The sequence below is a fragment of the Numida meleagris genome, chromosome 6, assembly GCF_002078875.1.
Source record: "Numida meleagris isolate 19003 breed g44 Domestic line chromosome 6, NumMel1.0, whole genome shotgun sequence".
In the NCBI taxonomy this organism is placed as follows: Eukaryota; Metazoa; Chordata; class Aves; order Galliformes; family Numididae; genus Numida; species Numida meleagris.
The window spans coordinates 28,779,674-28,794,687 of NC_034414.1; the positions used below are offsets into that span (position 1 = coordinate 28,779,674).

The 15,014-nt window shown below is 50.3% G+C and overlaps 1 protein-coding gene and 1 long non-coding RNA gene across 5 annotated transcripts in view; both read left to right on the forward strand.

The window, feature by feature from the left end:
- LOC110402109 lies at positions 5,417-9,712 on the forward strand. Its single transcript, XR_002440909.1, has 2 exons — positions 5,417-6,033; positions 7,636-9,712. It is a non-coding gene; the product is annotated as an uncharacterized LOC110402109 (long non-coding RNA).
- ACTN1 (actinin alpha 1) overlaps positions 9,982-15,014 on the forward strand; it is an 82,695-nt gene continuing 77,662 nt past the window's right edge. For 2 of the 4 annotated variants that reach the window (XM_021403743.1, XM_021403740.1), the window contains exon 1: positions 9,982-10,268. In XM_021403743.1, coding sequence (XP_021259418.1) covers positions 10,161-10,268 — 108 coding nt within the window. In that variant the 5' untranslated portion in view covers positions 9,982-10,160. The remainder of the gene's footprint in view (positions 10,269-15,014) is intronic. The other 2 variants (XM_021403742.1, XM_021403739.1) reach the window with 1 other exon arrangement.

The window sequence follows — 15,014 nt, forward strand, 5'->3', positions numbered from 1 at the left end:
TTTTCCCATCCTCCCCAGCCCTCTGCTTTCAAAACATTATTTTTCTGTGAGTGGAGCAAAGATTTCTGATCCGAAAACTTAATGTTTCTCAGGACCCTTCTTGCTTTGCAAAAAGAGAAAGGTAGAGCATCTGGTTTCTTTGCTTCATTTTAAATGCCAGTGCTTGTTTTGTTAATATGTTTACATTCCAGATTTCCTCACATGTAGTAAAAAATGAACTCTTTGGGGATTTTCTAGATAGAAGCACATTAGCTTGGTTGTTTTTTAGGCAGCAGTAACAAACCTGTACTCAGAGCCTGGAGTTCAAACATCAGAGGTGGGGAACAGACTTTGAGAAAAGTTTTCTGATTTGCCGCAGAAATTTTCTGACCAGGAGGCACTGACTTAGGCTGGGAAAGGGACAAAAAAATATCTATAAAAAGCCAAAAGGTTTACAATATAGCATCTCAAATATTTTCTGATCAAGCATCCCATGCGTGCTAGGTCCCCAGCAAGTTCAGGATGGTGAGTTCCAGATAACGTTTCCTTCTGCAACTCTTAGACCTTTTAAAGCAATTGCAGCACCTTTTGAACGAGCGATGAAATTCGTCCTTATAAGGTGGAAAAGCTCCATGTTGTGCTCCTGGAAGACTGGAATGCAAGGATGGCGAGGATTGCCTCACATGAGCCTCTTATCTGAGAGATTTGTGATAAGACTGAAGAAGTTCGTGCGATACAAGAAGAATTTCCCTCTTATGTCAAGGAACCCAGAGATGTACAAGAGGTATAACACGCAGGGTGAATTATGAGGAGGAAATGATGTAAGCAGGCCAGACTGTTCGGAAGTCCGCCTGCTTGCTTGAGTGTGTCCTATTTTGTTCTTTGAAGGATTTTGTTGACATCAGTACAACATCAGCTTTACAGACTCTTGACTGGAAACATGATTCTGTTGACTGTAGGACAAAGTGACAAAACCCAAGGTCTTTACAGACCCTCACATTGTGCCATCCCTATTTTTGACCTTTTGCTGATGTTGAGTTGGGGGAGAGTGAGGGAGGACTTTGGCAAAAGCCTTTCAGCCTATCAGTTATTTGTAATTTCCCTCAGGCAACTTCTCCTGAAGGTAGCAGCCCCTGCCCCTCTTGCCATGCAGGGGGATACGCTGTGATGCTGAAACAGCTCATTTGCCTCTTACTAGCCACGCTCTGTTTGCCCAGCCCTTCCCATATTGCCTTTCTCCTGGTCTTAGTACTCAGCTGAAATGCTGCTTATCCTGCTCGGCACTGCCCAATAGAAAGCCAGATGCCACATCTCCCCTTGCCTGGTCCATGGACTGCAGCGAGAGCGGTTCCAAGCCGGGGGCTGTGAGGGAAGGACCACACACACACCCAGTCCGGGAGCAACACAGAGCCAGAGACACTCTCTGGCCAGGAGGTCACCAAGGTAAAACCCGGGTACCTCACGAAGAGGTTATCTGTGCTATTCCTGTTGGCTTATCGTGCTATGGCAGATGTTGTCTTTCAGGCATGATTTATTATTTTTTTTAATTGAAAGTCTTTGTCCTTCAAGAGAAGCTCAGAACATGTTTTTAAAGAATAGCCCTGGGTTATGTTATCAGAGACAAGGGCCACTAGAAGTAGCATAATGGGGTTCAGAGTGACTTGCTTAGTTCCAGAACAATGGCCATTGTTTTGGTGTAGCTGAGGGCAGTCTGGGCCCTTACCAATTCCTGTTTTTTTAATAAACCAGGAGGAAGAAAAATAGAACCTGACTCCCTAGCTGGGCAGAGCTGCAGCGGCTTTTGTATGGTGAGTGTGACTGAAATGTGGTAAAAACACAATCCAGTGTCAAGCAAGTAGAGAGGATGAATAAGACAGTGTTAGTAGAATCGTGCTTTTTTGGCCTAAGTTACCTGATCAAGATTGGCCTGGCTCTGAGCAGGCAGACAGACCAGATGTCCTCAGGGGTCCCTTACGACCTAAATTATCCTGTGATACTAAAGAATAACAGGCCTGCTGGCCTGCAGGTAAGTCAGTCCCGAACTTCAATAAACACTAAGAATCAGATTCACGCTCCTACTGCTTTCTTACATTATAAGCCCAGCACTTGATGTGGCTTTTTGGTTGTATTTTCCAGCAGCCCACGTGGCAGCCCAGGGCTCCCGGCAGCCCTCCCAGTCCTGCTGCTCAGCCAGTTCCTCCCACCTCACAGCCGTGCGTCTGCACGTCCTCTCTGAGGGCAACACCCTCAGTGGGAGCTCTTTCCAGGCCTCCCTGTTGGTGCTGGAAGGGAGGAGAGCAAAAGCAAGATCTGAATTTTTTGCAGCATGGCTGAGTGTGGAAGGAATGCTGCTCTGTTCTTCCAGGGGAAGTGAAATGCAGGAACTGTCCCTGTTCCTTCTTTGGGGCACCTTCCCAGGCTTTTCTGAAAGTAAAGACACGCTGAGAACAAGTTGGTCTACAAGTCATCTTCTGCTTAATGAAAGGGATGGGGCAGATGTGAGATCACAGAACGATAGGATGGCCTGAGTTGGAAAGGACCTCAAAGACCATTCAGTTCCAACCCCCTGCCATAGGCAAGGCTGCCACCCACCAGCTCAGGCTGCCCAGGGCCCCAATCAACCTGATCTTGAACACATCCAGGGATGGGGCATCCACAACCTCTCTGGGCAGCCTGTGCCAGCACCTCACTGCCCTAGAGGATGCGAGCACACATAGCCTGCGGCTGTCTTCAGGGGGATATCACAGCTTGAAACACCATCAGTACTGGCCAAGGAGGACTGTGAGGTATCCAGACTGCTGGTGGGGGTGGAGCATGGAGATCCTCCGTGTTCCACAGATCCATCCTTGGGGGGACAAGTTTGCTGCACAGAGATCCATACTTCTGCTGAGCCAGGCTGCAGAAGAGTGGCAGAAATTTTCCAGCTGCTTGCACTCATCTCTAATTTTCTCCCACCAGCGCTCTGGCAGAGCTGTTGTCTATTGATGTTTAAGAAGCTCTTGGAGCTAGTTTCTTCTCCCAGGGTGTTCTAAATGTACACAACACGCTGTGAATATGCTCCCTTGAAACCTGATGGATTGGCTGCATTTTGTACATAGGAATGTACATATAAAGTTAGAGCTAAGTAGGTAGAAGAGAGAACGTTGCTGTAAACCCAAGGTGTGCCCTCTCCTGTAGCTTTATTTGGGAATCAGGAAGATGCCAGCCTCAGCCCTGTTCTGTAATCGTAGCTTTGCTATTGGTTACACACAATCTGGACCGGGCCGAGGCCCTCTTTCTCCCACTCTCTTTTCTTAATTGCTCTTTCCATAATTACAACTATTGTTGTGTGGTGTTGGCTGTTGGTCTTTTTTTTTTTTCTTTTCCCTTGTGAAAGTTTTCATTGCTTGAGTGCAAAAGCTATGATGCAAATGAGTCACTCCCAGAGAGTGCCCAAGGGCTGGGGTGCGACTATGCCGAGATGGGGCATGCTGCAAAATGATGAGGGTTAGGGGGCTCCTTCCAGACCAGCTGCCATCAGAAAAGACGCTGTGCCATCGCCGTGGTGCTTTCTCTCCCCGTCTGAGAGGCCTGGGCAAACAAGGAAAATGGCCCTGGAGAGGAAGCTCAGCAATTGCACAGTGCTGACAAATGCCCAGAGAAAACAAACCACAAACGCATGGAGAAAACAGAGAGCCCTGAGCCTTCCACTTTGTTTTTCACTTGTGGGGATCTCAGGTGTCACGCACGGAGGCCAGACGTCTGCAGACAACATTTTATTTTTAGCTATAGCAATGTACCTTGTGGCTAATGTGCTGCTTTAAGAAAACAGCACTGGAGAGGGGTGAAGTTATTTATGCGTTCAGTGAGACCCAGGCAGCCTGCTCCACGGCCCCAGCTTAAGCCTTGGTTGGAGGGGATGTGGGTGCCACCACACCAGGAGCTGCGCTGAGCTCTACTAACTATCAGCAGATGTCATCTGGGGATGTTACAAAGTGATATTCCAGTTACCTTCATCACATATCTCCCTTTTCCTCTCACTGAAGTCAAGCAATGGCACTAAGCTGAACCGAGTACGAGGGGTGCCTTTCCAAATCCAGAATGGAGCCTTGATTCAAGCGATAGATAAATATTTACCTTTATTAATTGTGTGCTCATATTTATCTTTATTTTCTTACAAGTATGTGGAACAGAGTATGTGCACAGAGCAATCATGGAAATTGCTTCGTGACTCTTTCTGCTAAGGGTGCCCCAAAGGGCTGCTGTTATGTCAGAACTGAACCAGAACTCCCCAGCAAAAACCCTTCAGCACCAAGCTCACATCTTTGTAGTACTGGGGCTGAATTTGGCACTGGCTTGGCTGTAGTTTGCAAAGGAATAATTTGAATGTAAGTTCCCTGAGGTACTTAGCCAAATGTTTGCTCTTTATCGCTTTCTATTTCCATTATTCTTCAGAGGTACTCCAGGTACCTCAGGTACTTTGGGTATGAAAGAAACAGAGATGGGTATTAAGACAAGCGTCATTGTTTGCAAGTGGGTATCTATCGGTGGAGAACTAGAATTGTTTATCTGAGAGAGGATTTCTGGTTCTGTACCTGAGATTGTCGTGAACATTAGGACACATTATAGTTGCAATGATTTGCTTTATCTAGTTCTGCAGCAAAGAATAATATATTTCACAGTGTTTCACAAATGATGTTGTTTGTTCACATTACACCTCTGGGAGCCCTCTTGATTTTTTCAAAGATTTGCCCCTTCAAAAAACATCTACCTTTCAAAAAGGATCTAACTGTCTTTATAAACACAGAGGCAGACCGAACCACAACAGTTTTCCTTTCATCTGGATGTTACTGTAGAGAAAGAGGGATTATAATCTAGAGCTGTCACCCACGGGTCATCTATGACTCCTTACTACAGCCATCTAATGAACTTTTCTGAGCCTTGTGCTTTGTTAGCTCAGCTTCTCTAACCACAGCACTTTGGCACGCTGTACATAACCTGTGCAGTGACTGCTGCAAGAGGAAAACCCTTGATGTCTTCAGCCCCGGGCCCTGTGCACTGCCATTGGCCATGGGAGACTTTCTGCTAAGACTTTCTGAAAAAGTCTGCTTCCAAATACATTCGAGCTTAGTTATCACAGGCACTAAAAATGCCATCTGAGACAAGGTCATTGAAAAAAAAGCTAGGGATGAGCAATGAGGAGAGAGAAGCCAGACTCCAAACAGTGGAGATGGCCCCTGAGCCCCTTCCCCTGGCTGCTGGGCCATGACTGGAGAGCACCGGTGGGGCTGCAGGCCATTGCAGCCCAGGCCCTGTGTTGCCCGCATGGCCTCAGGAGCCTTCTTCCCCTAGCTTGCGAGTGTCCCTGGCTGTGTTTCTCATGGCCCTTTTCACTTGCTGTGGTTCAAAGCCAGGTTCACAGTAGGCTTGGAGGAAAGGCATGTGCAGGGAAGCATTGTTTGGTAAAAAACATCAGAAGCAAAGCTCTACAAGGAGCCTCAGGCAGGTGTTGCTGGCCTGGAGCCTTCTCATAAGTGAGATCACAGGTGTGCATCATGTGAGAAGATGGTGAGGAGGGGGAAATCCTACTAGAGAAGAGATGAAAGGAAGCTGAGGAGAGTGGCTGATCATCTTTGCTGGTTGTGGCTGGCTGTGTTCTGTGCTGTTGGTGCTGCCCACTGGCATTTCCTCGCTTGTCATGTGTCATCTCCAGACTCCATTTTACAGCATTGAACATAGTGCTCCGCAAGTATCATCTTTATGCAGTGAACCTGCTGCAAGTATGAGGGTGTGAGGTTTGCTGTCGCTTCCTGAATGGAAAGTTTTCTGATGAAGGAGGTAACTTTGCACTGTGTGGTTTGATTTGGGGTAGCTGCATGTTGTTGCTCCCACTCTACTATGAAAAACCAACAGAGAGAGTGGACTGGTTAGGAGAGAAACGTAATGAACGCAGGATGACTTTCTGTGGACACCGGAAGTCTGCAGCTCAGCTGTTTGTTGCTAATCTCCCAAGGCAGCCCCTGGACACTAGGTGATGCTACAAGAGCTGTGTGTCCTGAAGACTGCTGCTAACAGGTAAGAGCTCTTAAAAATGGGAGTACTAATTCTTATGTCCTATTTGTTGACAACGAGGGTGATGTCCCTTCATTGCTATAGATCTGCATTTTCTCTGCTCTTTACGTCACTGTGGCGTCATACCTGAGCACTGATTGTAGATACATCTTTCTGCTGGCAGTCAGATATCACTGTGACCTGTTTCACTACTGAAATAAATGGTTTATGCCAAAAACATGAGAGGTGGGGAGGCCACGAGAATCCCATTTGAAAGTCAAAACTAGGAGTGAAGCATCTCATTTCAGCACCTGGAATTGCAGTGGTGAATTTTGCTGTTGGCCTTAACATAGGAGGACTGGATCTTTCTTTTTTAGGAAGTGGATTTAAAGCAGTCTTTGTCTGTGTAAATGTACATCCATGTGTGGCTGTATTTTTTTTTCCCCGCTTACCTCAGTCACCTCTCTCAGCTGACTCCAGCTCCTGCTGCAGCTCTGTTGCCATGTGTTCTGCACATGGACATCTTTATGGGACAGTCTAGGTCAGGTTGCATGTGTCTGCTTTTACATCTTACATTCCTTTTCCCAGCAGCTGTATTTACTTTTCCAACATCACTAGTCACTTTACAACCATGTCATGTTGCTTCACAGTGCTATGTTACCCTCTGAAGCAGACTGTGGCGCAGCGCTATGGAACAGAGCTGCAAGGGACCCTGGAAGGTGACACAGGTCCCATCCTCCAGACCCACGGCAGGATCTGCTGTCCAAGAAATTCAGCCGTTTCTTATAGCTCTTTACCTGTTCTTTAAAGCCTTTAGCAGCTTTCTTTTCTGGTGTGCTTGAGTGGTTAGCCGTGATGACCATTGGCAGGTCCTTCAGCAGCTACAGCAAATAGTTTATTGCCTTGTGCTTTGCAGTAAACTTTTACATATTTGAGGTCTGCTACTGCATCTCACTTCAGCTTTTCCTTCTCTAGACTAAACAAGACCAGTTCTCCCGGTCTCCCCTCAAAGGTCAGGCAGGCTTCCTAGTCCTCTGAGCCTCCTTGTTACTTCTCTTTGGACTCCTTCCAACTGCTGTTCAATTGTCTCTCAAAGCCGGAGCACTCCATCCTCAGCCTTATAGATGCTAAGGGGACCAGAACATGGTGGCCTTGTGTCCCAGTGACACTGGCGTATATGTGCAGTTCCAGGGATGGGATTCCTGGGAGAGGCCTGAGAGCAGCAGTAGGATTTGGCAGCATATCACATTTCTACCATCCACTGCCCTCTGTAGTTTTCTGCACTTGCTGGAGCCTGCCAGGAAGGTCATCCCCAGCTCTGGGCAGAAAGGGGTTCCCTGGAAAGCAGCCTGAAGGGACCGCTGCTCCGGTGCAGCTGCAGGTGGGGGAGCACTGCTGTTTTCAAGCTTTGTTCTAGAAGATTGCAGACCTGCAATTACAGAGAGCATCAAAGCAAAGGGAAGGGATTTTAAATGAAGCTTTTAAGCTGGGGCTAAATAATGATAGGTCTGAGAGGTCAGCGATTCTCTCATGAGAAAAAAAACTTTTCTGTGAGGGTGAGCCGGAAAGAGGCTAATCCCTGCACTTGCATTCCTGCTGCCATCTTGCCACTGCTCCCTTTCACAGGACTTCACTGCTCTTCCCTCCAAAGCATGTCATGCTTGCTCCACAGCCAGGTTTGGTACACTTACTGTTTGGGCCAGGCAGAGGAACTGTGCCAGGACCATGAAATGGGACATCCTTCCTGACAGAAAACCTGAGCAAATGAGCCCATGAAGACCTGCCCCTCAGTACAGGACAACTGGCAGGTACAACATGAAAATGAGAAACCCTAACCATGAGCAGCTGGAGGTATCTGTGCTCAAACCATAGGCTCCATCGGTTAGGTACCATCTGTCTGATTCTACCCTCGGCATTCCTCTCTAGCACTGGCTCAGCAGCTGCCTGAGTTAAGCAGGCTTTGCTCACATGTGATGCTCCTTTGCACACCTGAGCAGTAAACATCTTCCTCTTCAGAGCTGAAGGGAGGAAGCAAAGGCAAGTAGGTATATAACAGTCACACATGGTCGCAGAATGACACATATTCGCAGTATGAAGTGTTTTTTTACACAAGAGTTTCATTTAGGCCCCTTCTTCCTTTCCTCCAAAACGCAGTGTCCATGCCTTGGTTGTTCCTTTTTTTTGCCTTACTCCTGGCTATCCTTGGATGACCGGCATGGCCACCATTATTCTATGGTGCTCCTTAAAATCATAGGTTTTAACCAATCTTTGGGCACCAGACATCCCCCACAATGAGTCAATCAAATTTAAGCACTAAATCCCAGAGCAACAAGGTTTTGGAATTATGTGCAAAATATAGATGGTGAAACTTAGCTGTGAGACTTCCCAGAATAAAAGACTGCTTCCATGCAGCCTCGTGCATTGTTGTGCAGTGCCCAGCCCACCTGCTGAGTCTCCTTACAGAAGCTTATGTATGTTCTTTGCAAGAAAGCAGGTATCTCCCCAGGGAGGCTCGTGACCTGTCGCTAATGTGTTAAGCACAAAGCAAAAGAGCAGCAGACGGTAACCAGAAATACCCAAATGCCCTTGGTTGCTTCCTCTTCTCGTGGGGTGCAGGGCCAGCTGTTCCCACGGTGGCTCTGCCCGCTGTCTGGGAAACGGCCCTCCCCCTTCTTTGGATCAGAAGGACCTTGTTGGAGACCTGTTTGAATGATGCCTGAGGAAGTCAGCAGCAATCTTGTACGGAGCAGAACTCTAGGGGACTAAAGGGGACTAAATGAGGAAAACCAGAGCACAGCTGTGGCTACGGGCATCTCATCAGGATCACCAGTTGCTGCTGTTCCTGTTGCTGCTGTGCATCCCCCTCCCACTGTGAGCTCTTCTGTTCCCTTTTGCAGGGCCAGTATTCTTCACAAGGGCATAGCGTCTAGTGGATCCAGGAACTAGCCTGAGTTTAGAGCATTTTTTTTTTTCTGCACCCGGCCGCTACCCGTAAGTTCACAAACTCTGGCCAAGAATGCTTTCAGTTCTGTTAAGGAGCCCTTGAAAAAAGTTGGGATAAAGAGTGAAAAATTAAAGTGTTTGCCAGAAGTCCAGGGAAGAATTTTGGGATCTGAAGATCAGGATGTATAAACGGGAGACGATTAGGCAAAGCTCTAATAATACACAAGAAACATCACAGTTCTTGATTTCTTTGCGTTTTATTGCATTGACACTGCACATTAAATCATCCAGCCTTTGCAAGAAGAGACTGGTAAACGTATGGGGCTGCTGGTCCTGGCTATTAGAAGCATTTTTCTGCTCGTAGCACTACAGAGATGTAAGGTCACGCCGTACCTTGCACAGGTACGCTGTGACTGTGGGACGGGTGCTTCTAGCACAGCTACCAGGAATCCACAAGGTTCAGCGTCACAGAAGAGCACTGTGTGCCTTAGGATTTGGATCTCCGCGGTGCTGAGCATCCCGGGAACACGCTGCAAATCTCCGCTCACTGAACGGCAGCTGAAGCTCTCACCACGTTTGGGGAGGTGTAAAAAGTAACCCCAAAATGTGCCATTAAACTACGAGGGTGGGGGAGCCCCACAGGGACCACCGTGCGGCCGCCCGTGCCCCAGGAGCAGAGAGCGGGCCGGCCGGGGGCCAGCTGCTCTCGTCCGCGTCCTGCTCCGGCCCAACTCCGCGCGAAACCCTCGCCCGCTTCCCACCCCGCTCTGTCCAACGCCCGCAGCCGCCATTTCCCCCCTCTGCCGCTGCGACGGACGCTGCCCCACGCGGCGCGAGCCGCTCGGCCGCCTCCTCTCACGATAAGCCCGCGGCCACGGCCACCGCGGGGGGAGGCGGCCGGGGCGGGGCCGCCTCGGCCCGCCAATGGTAGCGGCCGCAGCTCGTGACGGACGGATAGAACGAGCAATGAGCGGGGCGCTGTCTCCGGGAGACGGCCAATGAGAGGCGGGCGGAGGCGGGCGAGCGAATCGGCTCGTCCCCGCGGCTGAAGCTGAGGGGAGGGAGCGGGCGCCGCCGCCGCCTGCTCGGGGTGAGCGGCCGCGGGCCGGGAACAGCGGGTAGCGCCGGGACGGGACGGGGAGAGCGTGTGTGCGTGCGGATAGACGGGCAGACAAACGGACGGACGGACGGACAGACAGGGTGCCGCCATGGATCATCACTACGACCCGCAGCAGACCAACGACTACATGCAGCCGGAGGAGGACTGGGACCGCGACCTGCTCCTCGACCCGGCCTGGGAGAAGCAGCAGCGGAAGGTGCGCGGCTCGCGGGCCCCGTAGCGCGGCCGGGCGGGCAGGTGCCGAGCGGGGCCGCCCCGAGCCCCACGCCCGCTGCCCCTCCTCGGGCGGGCCGGGGCTGCAGGTGCGCCCTGGGGCGGCGGGGGGCGGCCCGGGACCGGGAAGGGCGACGGCGGCGGGGCGGCTGCTCCCGGGCGGCTCCGGCGGCAGGAGGGTGCTTCGCCGCGCGTTTGAATGGTGTGGGGTAGGGCAGGGCTTGCGCGGAGCTCATGTCCAAAAATGGTAACATTCGGCCCTTTTTTTTAAACTTGCGGGTGGTGGCGGGGAGGGAGCTCGGAGGAGTTGCAGCCTCGCTCGTTCCCCGCGTTATTTTATCCTCCCTCCTCCTCTAAGCCTGAAGCATCCTGCGTTAGACCGCTCAGGGATGCCGATCCCCGGAACGTTTCCGTCGCAGCCTCTCCGTGGGGCAGCGGTCCAACGGCGCCGTACGTGGAGCAAAACGCGGCCGTGGCGGGGGCACCTGGGGCGGCCGCGCCCCCGCTCCTCCCCCGCGCCCCCGTTGCTCCCGGCCATCCGGGATCCAGGTGCGCGCCCCGAGCCCCTCACCGCCCTGCTGGGTGTACGGAGCGCTCGGGAGTGCCTGAAATACTAAGGTGTACGGTTTGATCCTGGAAGGAGCTGGGAGCGAGCGGAGGGGAGGGACTGCCGGTGAGAAGGCTCTTCTTCTGCAGCACCTCTCCTTCATCTTCTCCAGCATGCTCCTCGGCTTTCAGACCGAGGATTTTCAGGATCTCCCATCTGTAGCCACCAAAACTGCTGCTGGGAAGGCTTTCCCCTGGAGCCCGATGAGTTAATTGGAGGGGAGAGCCATAGAGCTACTGTCAGCGGTTTCCTTGACTGGGGAGACTTGCACGGTGAGGGGAGACAGCGTAAGGATAAAACATACAAACAAGGGCATTTAATGGAGAAAGAGCTCATGGTGTGTGAGCTTGCGTTTCAATGAAGCAGAAAGAGAGGAATGCAGTCTCTGTCAGGGGTCCAAGCACTGGGTGGTTCATCTGCCAACCTGGTTCAGGCCCTTTGGGGAAGGAAGTTCCTTCCTTTCCAAGAAAGCTGCCTGGCTACAGGCCATATCTCTAGTCCTACCCGTGACCTGTACTTCCATCTGACCCCCTGAGTCTGGCCCGTGCAGCCAGGAGCAGCCTGTGGGGCCCAGGTTGGGATGGGCAGTGTTGATCACAGCCTGCAAAGGAAATTGAGTGTCATACAGCAGGGCTTTCCCCCTTCATGGGGTTGAGGGCAGTGAGAGTATTTTATGTGGAGAGGGACACTGACGTGATTGTTGGAAGCAGGTGTCAAACCTCTGGTCCCAAAACACAAGTGATATGTGCCTCAAAGGCCATGTTTTCTTTTAATTCCCTCCTTCCAGGAAATGTTCAGTCCTCTTGATCCTATCACAAGAGGGGGACAGAGAGCCACTGTATTAACTTGGGTTACTTGTGCAGAGGGGAAAAGCCAGGGGAGACTTTGAAGGTATTCATGTGTGTACTCTGAAATAATCCAAGCCGGTTTCTTTTGATGGTCATCCACTTCCAGTGAATGTGGCTGGCTGAGTGTCCTTCTCCAGCGTGTTGAACACTGTTTCTTTTGCAATGTAGTCACTGGGTTGTTTCTCCTTCTGTGGGACAGCTGAAGCCGTTCTGTGGTGGATGCAGATCAGTAGCTTGGTCATGGCCCATCCATCTGGTGCCCGTGGGTAGGAAGGTGGGGTCTGGCTGGACAGACAGCCCTTCCCTCTGAGGGGCTGCCGATGGGGCTGCAGCCTGGGCAGGCTGTGTTGGTGTTGAAGGTCCTGCTCCTCTCCTCTGAATGTAACCAAAAACCCTGCTGGGGCATTGGGGTTTGCCTTCTGCTGAGGATGGGGAGCTAACAGTACCCACCGGGCACAGTGCAGTGTAGTAACACTTCTTGCCAGCAAAATTAAATTGCTGCAGTAATTATGGTTACATGTTTGTTTCTGTGCTTGTGATGGATGGCTTACCGAAGTGAATTGTAGAGCTTTGTGCCTCCCAAATGTTCCTATTGGCGCTCTCTGGCTCAGTCTCAGGCTGTTCTAGTAGGCTGATGTGTTGTAGGTTTTTTCCCCATCCAAGAAACAGCTAGAGAAATTCTAAAAGCCTGTCTGTCTGCAATAGAAGAGCAGTGAGATTTGAGAAGAAGAAAATTGGTTTGGAAGAGTACTGAGATACTGTTTTGTGAGCTTAATTCTGTCGTTTATGAATCTTGAACTTAGATGGGATTTTTCTGCCCACATAAATGGGTATTTGGATAATCAGTTATTAGAAATTGCTGTGCCTGTTTTAGCACTGCCATCAGTCAAGGGCCTGTATCGATGGGAGAATGCTGATGTTTCACTGTCTGCATGCAGAAGACCCAGGACTTCCTCATGAGTGAGGCTCTGTTTCAAGTCTTAAGAACAGTAGACCCCGAAGCTTCCATACTGGAACGGGGAAAGAGATATGAGGAAATCTGTCTGTGCAGGGATTTAAGTACTCCCAAATTATTGTAATATTATGATTTCACCGATGCCATCCAGTGAGGCACTCTGCAACTTTGGTGCTTAGGAACTGTCTGGGAGCGGAGGTAGTATCTCCAAAGCGGTGGCACTTCTGGTCAGTCGGAGAGCAGATGTCTGTGGGAAGCAGCTGAGCTTCACTGCCTCAGTCCAGCCAGTCATGTCCCAGGTTGGTGAGGCCCTGCAGACTGGGGATCGCTGCTGCTGTGTTACTCTGCCTGCCTTGTGCAGCCGGGATCAATTGAGGCTGGGAAGCAGGCAGACTGGGGATGTTGCTCTGGGAAGAAATGAATCCATCTCCCTGTCCCTTGGCTGCATAGGCTCAGTGGAGCTCGTGGCAGGCCTCAGAAGCAGGAAGATCTGCTAATATGTGCATTAGTAATGTGCTCGACAGGATGAGTTTCTGAGCTCTCAGGGAGCTGGTGTGTAGTTTGCTACTTGCACTGAGGAATAGATACAGCAGCCTCGGCTGTCTGGGGTAGTGCTCGAGGTATGGAGGGACAGTGCTGGGGTGATGCTAGCACTGCTGTGACCCAGTGTCTGGGGTTTCACAGTGCTGGGGAGACTCCTGGTTCTGCTGCACAATCATTTAGTGGACTGGTTGCTCAGAGTACACCTTGTTCAGGGTTTGTTTTAAAATCTGACCTGAAATGACATGCCCAAACCGCAGAGCTGAGTGGCAAAAATCCCCTTTAAATGCTGAACTGCTTTCTGACTTGACAGCTGCTGACTTGGCAATGTGAGTAGGAAGTAGTGTGTGTTTGTAGCATATAGAAGACAGCCATATACGACTTCAGTGCTGTAAGGAATGGTGGGAGTGCTTTTCTTCAAAATACCAGTGAAATAAACGTGCCTTGTCTCTATCTAGTGCTGGTCTGCCTCTGCAGGTTGACACTTCTGTGCCGATGTATCAGTAAATGATATTGTTGCTTGAGAGAGCTGAAGCATTCAGGTTCCCACTGCTACTGAAGCAATGATAGCACAGCATTTGGGAGCACCTCTTCTGCCCTCAAGCAGTGCTAAGAATAGTTATTCATGAAATTGCTGGAATTCCCCGATGTGAATGACTATTTCCCAGACCTCTCTGTGTCATGAGATACATCCAAAGATGCACATGAGTACAAAAAGCTATGGCTGTCGTGGCCCTGCTGTGCCTGCATCCAGCGGGTCTCGCTGCTTTTGTTATGGTTTGAATTTTGCTGTGCTAATTGCCTCAGTGTCTGGTTGTTAAGGACAGAAAACACTCGTTAAACGTAGCCCAGGTCCCTGGTGGAAACACCCCACCTCCAGGCCTGCTTGTAACAGGCTCATACCAAGTGATACGAGTGTGACTAATAGCTGACAAAACGTAGATGTTGCAGTCACCACTTCATTTCCCCTTGGTATGAGTGTCCTCCCTTCCAGATGGCCTGCTCGGAGAAGGGTGCCTGGTTTTCTGGGCAGCTGTGGTTCTGCTGTGAACCCACGTGGAGGTTACTTGCTAATGTCCCTTTCAGTGCCACCACGGTTTCAGCAGTGAAATAAATGCATACCGTTGATGAATATATAGCTCTGGCCCCCGGGCTCCCTCTACGTGACGCTGATGATAATAGATGGGTCATAGCGAGGAATGGACCTGTGGTCTGTGCGGTGCGGGTGTGCTGTAGGAAAGGTGGCCCTGATGCACATAGGGATTCTCCATGCCTTCTTTAGCAGGGACTGATACCAGTGTAGAAGCAGAACGGCAACATGTTTAAGGCTGCTCTCGCAGCTGCTGTTTTATAGTCATGCAAGCAGGCAATATAGGTCACCAGGTATCTGTTATCTTTCAGATCAAGCTTTTGCTGTTTAACATAGGTAACTTGTTGCCAAATACTTGCTCTTAAAACACTAAGCTCAGAAGTTGCTGTAGGGGGTCTCAGGAAATACCCATCTCTGTAGATCAGCTGCTTTGCCCCGAGTGTGGGAGCTGCCTCCCGCTCTCTGTGATCAGGTTTCATCAGGAAGTGAGGTTTGCGGGTTTTTGACAAGAACATTATTATTCATCGTAGCCTCCTGATGCATGAGGGATGCGGGCTTTGCAGTGACTTACCACCTATTCGGCATCCCGATAAGGGAAAAACTGAGGAGCAAGCAGGCATGGGTTATAAAGAAGACTGCAGTTCTTTGATCCCAAGGAGCCGTAGGTGTGAAGAGATGCTCACCAAACT